The sequence below is a fragment of the Babylonia areolata genome, chromosome 12, assembly GCF_041734735.1.
Source record: "Babylonia areolata isolate BAREFJ2019XMU chromosome 12, ASM4173473v1, whole genome shotgun sequence".
NCBI classification, from domain to species: Eukaryota; Metazoa; Mollusca; class Gastropoda; order Neogastropoda; family Buccinidae; genus Babylonia; species Babylonia areolata.
In genome coordinates this window covers 17,432,421-17,439,920 of record NC_134887.1, presented here as the reverse complement: position 1 = coordinate 17,439,920, position 7,500 = coordinate 17,432,421, and the positions used below count along the sequence as shown (strand labels likewise).

At 43.9% G+C, this 7,500-nt stretch overlaps 1 protein-coding gene across 3 annotated transcripts in view; it reads right to left on the bottom strand.

Moving 5' to 3' along the window:
- Positions 1–7,500, bottom strand: part of LOC143288085 (uncharacterized) — a 38,053-nt gene that overhangs the window by 15,458 nt on the left and 15,095 nt on the right. Inside the window, exons 2-4 of one of the 3 annotated variants that reach the window (XM_076596361.1) lie at positions 5,140–5,373; positions 3,576–3,698; positions 448–1,655 (exon numbers count right to left, since the gene is read on the bottom strand). In XM_076596361.1, the coding sequence (XP_076452476.1) occupies positions 448–1,618 (1,171 nt within the window). In that variant the 5' untranslated portion in view covers positions 1,619–1,655; positions 3,576–3,698; positions 5,140–5,373. The remainder of the gene's footprint in view (positions 1–447; positions 1,656–3,575; positions 3,699–5,139; positions 5,374–7,500) is intronic. The other 2 variants (XM_076596362.1, XM_076596363.1) reach the window with 2 other exon arrangements.

Here is a 7,500-nt window from a genome sequence, read left to right as displayed (position 1 = left end):
CCTTTCCACCACCCCCTCAGCAATACCTACCAACCCACCCGGAGTACATACGCGCCCACCCCATCGTCTACACACACACACACACACACATAACAAAATCCAAACAACAACAAACAATAAAACCGAAGACAAGAAGAAAGAGAGAGAAAGAAAAACAAAACAAAACCAAACCAAAACCTTCCCACCCTCCTACCAACCCACTCGGGTCCATACCTGCCCATCCCATCGTCCACACACACACACACACACACACACACACACACACACACACACACACACACACACCCACAAAACCAACATAACCAAACAACAACAAAAACGAAGACAAAAAATAAAAAAAAAAGAGGAAACTTCTCATCCCCACAACAATAACTTCCAACCCACCCGGAGTACATACCGGGTACATACCCGCCCACCCTGTGGTCACACGCTCACTGACTCACTCACCCCCAGTATCGGCCACCCGGGCCAGCACCCGTCTGTCGTGGTGCACGAACTCCACCTCCACGAACTCCCCGGGGCGCAGGCAGGACCTGACGAGCAGCCACTCCCCCTCCTCCCACACGGGGCTCAGAGACCTCCTCCTCCTCCCCCAACTCCCCCTACCCCTAGAGGAGGAGGAGGAAGAAGAGGAGGAGGAGGAGCTGTAGGAGGAGGAGGAGGAGGAAGTGGAAGACCTGGACGTGATGGAAGGCGACCGCGAGAGACTCTCCTCGTCCTCTTCTTTCTCCTCAGTCTTCGTCCTCCTCTTCTCATGGCAGAGCTGGCTGGTCTGGCGGGCCAGGATCCTCAGCAGGGACGACTTGCCCACGCTGTAGTCGCCCAGCAGGATCAGCTTGACATGCAGGTCCGGAGGGCCTTCAGATCCCCTCAGGTGGTGGTGGTGGTGGTGGTGGTCCCCTACCACCATGGTGACCCGGTAGGGCTGCTGGACGGGTCTGTCTGATGATGGTGGTGGTGAGGTCTTTGGCGATGAAGGAGGAGGAGGAGAACCCTCGCAGTTTCTTAAAGAAGAAGAGGAGGAGGAGGAGGAGCTTGAGACGTTCGTTGGAGGAGTTCTTGAGTTCGGGTCTTTGTGGCTGCTGCTGTTGCTGTTTCTGTTCAACTCTGTTGAAGTTTTGTTTCCAAACACACCGCTTCCACAACCGTTTGTGAAGGAAACCGATTTAGTTTTTCTGCTGCTGCTACTGCTGCTTTCCAGAACCGGAGCCCAGCAGACCCTGCTGCTCAAACCTTCCCCAGACACAGTGTCCCCAGGATGAAGAGAAAGGCTTCTTTCTGCTGAACTGCTCGCGGAAGCATAATCATCATTATCACTCTTGCCGAGCGAAGTTTTTCCAGCGACACAGCTGCCGGAACCATGCGCCCCAGGTTTGCCGCTGTCCGAACCCAGCGATAAAGACTCGGGACAACGGCTGAGCAGGGCCCTCGGCCAAGTCTCCTCACTGCCGCTAAACGTCGAGCTGCGGGTTGTGGCTGGTGGTGGTGGTGGTGGTGGCTGGTTTGGGGCCGATCGCGTCGTGGCGCTACTGCTGCGGACAAGAGCGTTGAAGTCGTTGGTTGGAGGGACGAGGGCAGCGACCCCTAGGGTCAGGCCAGCCAAACTGCTGTTGGACATTACATCGCCAAGGCCGTAGAAGCGGCGGCGGCGTCAGCTGTGGGGGAGGTGGTGAGAGAGAAACACATACACACGTACGCACGCAGGCGCACACACACACACACGCGCGCGCACACATACATGCACGCACGCACGCACACACACACACACACACACGCACGCACGCATACACACACACACACACACGTGTCAAGGTCAAACGTGATAAAAGGAAGGATTGGCTGTGTACGTACATTGGTGCAATAATTTACTATCTCCACATTCTGTTTGAGTGACTCACTGCACGGATATACTGATGAAAGGGTGGGTGTATATATATATGTAGAAAACTCTCTGTCTTTATATATATATATATATATATATATATATAGAGAGAGAGAGAGAGAGAGAGATTTGCTATTTAACCAGCCTGTGAAGCTTTTATTTCTGTGCCCTTACCTGAAGAAGCTCTTATATAGCGAAAATGTACTGCATTTTAATCACAAGTGTTAAAGATACTGTTGTTCTAACACACACACACACACACATGCACACACACACACGCATATATATATATATATATATATATATATATATATATATATATATATTTATATATATTTGGAGAGAGAGAGAGAGAGAGAGAGAGAAATCTGTCAAATATTCCAAATTTTCGGAACGATCACGTTCCTTCCTGAAGGGATAAGGTGTTTACATGTTACCAGGGTCACTCTTACGAGGCTATTATGACGCAGCACATGTTGTGATGCAAATTCGGATCTTTCTCTTTCTCTCTCTGTATATATAAAGATCATACATAATGATCTCTCTCTCTCTCTCTCTCTCTCTCTCTCTCTCTCTCTCTCTATATATATATATATAATGATCACACTCTCTCGGGGTGACGTGGCTCCGCTCCTTGTAGAATATACTGAAGCAGACACCGCAAACGGTAAAATGTAAAGATTAAAAAAAAACAAACAAACAACAAAAAAACACAACAAAAAACAACACAAACAAACAAAAAAAACAACCCATAACCCCCTCCCTCCCCCACATCAGTACTCATGTCTTGAAAACGTATTATAGTGTTAGTGACTTGTTAACTGTAACAAGTTTTATAGACTGGGAATGGACAGCTGTTGTTTTTATCTTAAAAAAAAAGAAGTGTGTGTGTGTGTGTGTGTGTGTGTGTGTGTGTGTGTGTGTGTGTGTGTGTGTGTTTTCTTCAGTTTAACGTCTGTTCACTATAAGTGTTTTTAGACGGAAAGGTATAAAGTAGTGTATAAAGGAAAGGGAATGCATGTGAATATTTGTGAAAGAAAAAGAAAAAAAGTTCATGTTATGTATCAGAGGAAAAGTATATCATAAGAAAAAGTCTGAAGAGGTTGTGGCGTGTACTGAATGAGTTGTCATGGGAAGGAGAATATGTATATGCATATCAACAAGTATTAACCTACAACAATGTAAATAGAAATAACAGTATTAAATATAATACATCAAAGGAGGATACCAACTGGACTGGAGTTTAAAATTTCTGAAAACATTCTAAGCAATGAATAATCATTCAAAATCTTTTCAGTGGCTAATGAAATATTGGAAGAAAAGTCATCAGCTACATCTTTTGGAAGTAACTGTCTTATGCTCGGACAATGAATGTGTGTGTGTGTGTGTGTGTGTGTGTGTGTGTGTGTGTGTGTGTGTGTGTGTGTGTGTGTGTGTGTGTGTGTGTAAAATATCAACTTAGATAATATGATGGACATGGAAAATGGCATGTGCATTATAGTCATTGTTATTGCTATCATCATCATCATCTTTCTTGTTATCATTATTATCATTATTACCATTACCATCATCATCATCATCTTCATTAAGATAATAATCATCATCATTGTTATTATGATCGTCATTAGCATCACCATCATCATCGTTATCGCTATATCATCTATGAACTGTAGATTCCCCCCCCCCCCCTCACCTGGTGAACAAATCAGGCAGAAGGGAGACATAAGTGGTGTGTTGTTGGTGTTTTCTCTCCCACTCTATCAGCCTCGCAGCTCTGGTGACGGTTTCGCGGGAAATAGTCACAAGCGTCTCCAATCTTTATACAGAATACAGAGTACAGACTACTTTATTATCTCAGCAAGAGAAACTCATTTGTTGGTGGTGTAAAACACATAAACGATACACGGAAATGAGAGTCGTCCAACATGTATACATAAAAGACATAAAAATGTTCAGATGGCAACCCACGCGGACAATAAATAATCACAGTAGATAACAACAACACAACAGAAACCTTTTGAAAGGTAACTTGGAGTGAATCACACATACATCATCACAGCCATACACGTGCAACACAAAATCAGTTACAGGATATGAATAAAACAGGCATGAAATAGCAAACTAAAAGTAGACATAAGACATAAAAAGATTATACTGTTGTGTCACCTGAAACAAAATGATGATGATGCTGCTACTACTACTACTACTGATAATGATAACAATAATAGTTTCAGTTTAAGTGTCTCAAAGAGGCGTCACTGCGTTCAGACAAATCCATATACGCTACACCACATATGCTAGGCAGATGTCTGACAGCAGCATAACCCAACGTGCTTGTCAGGCCTTGAGTGCATGCTTGTATATTTTTTTGTACCTATCAGAGTGGATTTCTTTTCACGTATTAATTTTTGCAAGAGGACAACACTCTCGTTGTCAAGGGTTCTTTTTCAGTGCGCCAAGTGCGTGCTGCACACGGGACCTCGGTTTATCGTCTGATCCGAATGACCAGACGCTCAGTTTGAGTTTCCCGTCTAACTTGGGAGAAAGGACTATTTGTATTTGTATTTTGGATTTGTATTTCTTTTTATTACAACAGATTTCTCTGTGTGAAATTCGGGCTGCTGTCCCCAGGGAGAGCGCGTCGCTACACTACAGCGCCATCCATTCCTGCGTACAGTATTTTTTGTTTTTCCTGTCGAAGTGGATTTTTCTACAGAATTTTGCCAGGAACAACCCTTTTGTTGCCGTGGGTTCTTTTACGTGCGCTAAGTGCATGCTGCACACAGGACCTCGGTTTATCGTTTCATCCGAATGACTAGCGTCCAGACCACCACTCAAGGTCTAGTGGAGGGGGAGAAAATATCGGTGGCTGAGCCGTGATTCGAACCAGCGCGCTCAGATTCTCTCGCTTCCTACGCGGACGCGTTACCTCTAGGCCATCACTCCACTAGACTTATACTAGAGCGGGCATTCGAACCCATACCCTCACGGACTCTCTGCATTGGTAGCTGAGCATCTTAACCATTCTGCCACCTTCCTCCTAATGATAATGATATAGTAATAATAATAATAATGATGATGATGATGATGATGATGATGATAATAATAATAATAATAGTGATGATGAGAATTATGATCATGATAATGACAACAATAACAGTAACTGGTTTCCACTGGTGGTCTACAGGCACAGGGGCGATAATGATCATAAACGTCTATCCAGTCAAACTGAAGTGTCTCCAGTCTTTTTAACTCACTCAGTACGGCCAGTCCTCTCTTCTCCTCTACACAGACCCCTCGGATATCCAGTGGGTGTCTGAATGACCCAACCTTTAGGTTCCGTCGTCAGAATTGTGGTATTCTTTGTCAACATTCACCTCTTCAGTATAAGAGCCTTCCGCTTGCAGTATTTTGATGATAGTAATTGGGGTGAAACGCTGTTAGCGTCGTCTCTTTCGCCCTTCGTATGGAGAGAGTTAATGTTGTGTTACCTGAAACAAATGATGATGATGATAATGATAATAATAATAATAAAAATAACAACCATCATCATCATCATCATAATGACCATCATCATCATCATCATAATGGACATTTATATAGCACGTTTCTCCAGAAATACGACTCGAACCGCTTTACATTTTGTTCCCAACTGCCCGCCTCCCATCTCAATACCACCACCCCCACCCCTCCAACAAACACACACACACACACACACACACACATATAGAAGCACGTGCCAAAGAATACACTCACGTAACTGATCATTGGAAACAACCCACCCACCCAACCATGACGCCCTCCAGAAAACGCATCCCTGCAACACACAGACACGCTCGTCTCTTTCGCCGTTCGTATGGAGAGAGTTAACTCATTGAATGCTGAACCTTGGTGATCAGTGACACCCACCCGCCTCCTCACCCCCTTCCTCCACCCCCCCCCACGCCCTCCCCCCCCCCCCAGCCACCCCCAAACACCCCTTCCTTCCTTCCCTCCTCGAAAAGAGAAAATCACACTTGGGGTAATGTTGGGGTTTTTTTTGTTCGGTTTTGTTTGGTTTTTGAATTTATTTTTAATTTTTATTTTAGAATCTAAATCTAATTTATCTATGCATTTATCCTTTTCAAAAGAGCAACTCCTTAAGATCACAACCACACCCTATCCAACGGATGTTTCCCATACCAAGCCGTTTGAGATTTCTATTAAAAAAAATAAAAAAAATAAAAAATAAAATAAAATAAAAAAAAATTAGAAGAAGAAGAGAAAGAAAAACAGAAAAAAGTGCGTTTTTACAAGTAAGCGGATTTGAATGGAATATCTGTCTAACAATGCCGTGATTTATATTGCATCTTGCACCCAGGGGGTTATTTATCTATTTATTTTTTTGTTTTGTTTTGGTGTGTGTATGTGTGTGTGTGTGTGTGTGTGTGTATGTGTGTGTGTGTGTGTGTGTGTGTGAGAGAGAGAGAGAGAGAGAGAGAGAGAGAGAGAGAGAGAGAGAGTGCCACTGAAATGTTTAATGTCATTAGATGAAAAGCTCTAGTGACATAGTACGTACTAATCAGACCAAAATGGTGCAAAACAGTGTGTGTGTGTGTGTGTGTGTAGTGCGTGAGTGTGTGTGTGTTGTACGTGTGTGTGTGTGTGTGTTTGTGTAGTGCGTGAGTGTGTGTATTTGTGCGTGCGTGCGTGCATACGTGCATTGCGCGCATGCGTATGAGATAAGCGATAGTTTCCTATCACACACAGTGATAGCTCCACCTGAATTCAGAACAGTGAGGGGAAGGGGGGATAGGAGGAGGGGTGGTGGTGGTGGTGCGGGGGGAAAACACAATAGAGCACCATTTCTGAGGAAGAAAGAAAGAAGAGAGAAAGACATTCTGCTGTGCGAGGGATTGATTGACACAACGTTCTTTGTGGGGGTGGGGGTGGGGATGGGGGTGGGGAGGGTAGGGAATTGGACAGAGTACAATTCTGAAAATAATAATAACTCCTCACCTCACCACCACCACCACATACACAGAGACAGTCAGACGGACAGATAGACAGACACTCACACACACACACACACTACACGCACACACACACACTTACACACACACACAACACACACACCCTACACCCACACCTACACACCACACACACACACGTTCTATTCATTTCCTGGTGTCGTGTCTCCTGGACGAAGTGCGTCAAAGTCACGCCTTTCTCACGTGCTACATGGACTCGGCTTTTTGTTGTTGTTGAAAACTTTAGTTTGAAGAAGAAAAAAAATGTGAAAAATAATCTAGTCTGTAAGGACCGCAGGTTGTTTTTTTTTTTATATATAAAATTTTAATTAAAAAAAAAGAAGGTTTACAACGTATGTCTTGTTTTGTGTCTGCCTAACGTGGTGTACTTTCCTTCCCTTTCATCTGATGTATATATTTTTCTCTTCTTTTTTTTATATTATTGTTATTCTTCTTCTTGTATTTTTTTGTTGCTGTAGCTGTTTTATCAAGTTGTTTATCACCATCACCATATTATGAATAATGTATGTGTGTGTGTGTGTGTGTGTGTGTGTGTGTGTGTGTGTGTGTGTGTGTGTGTGTGTGTGTGTGTGTGTACGTGGGCCTGTG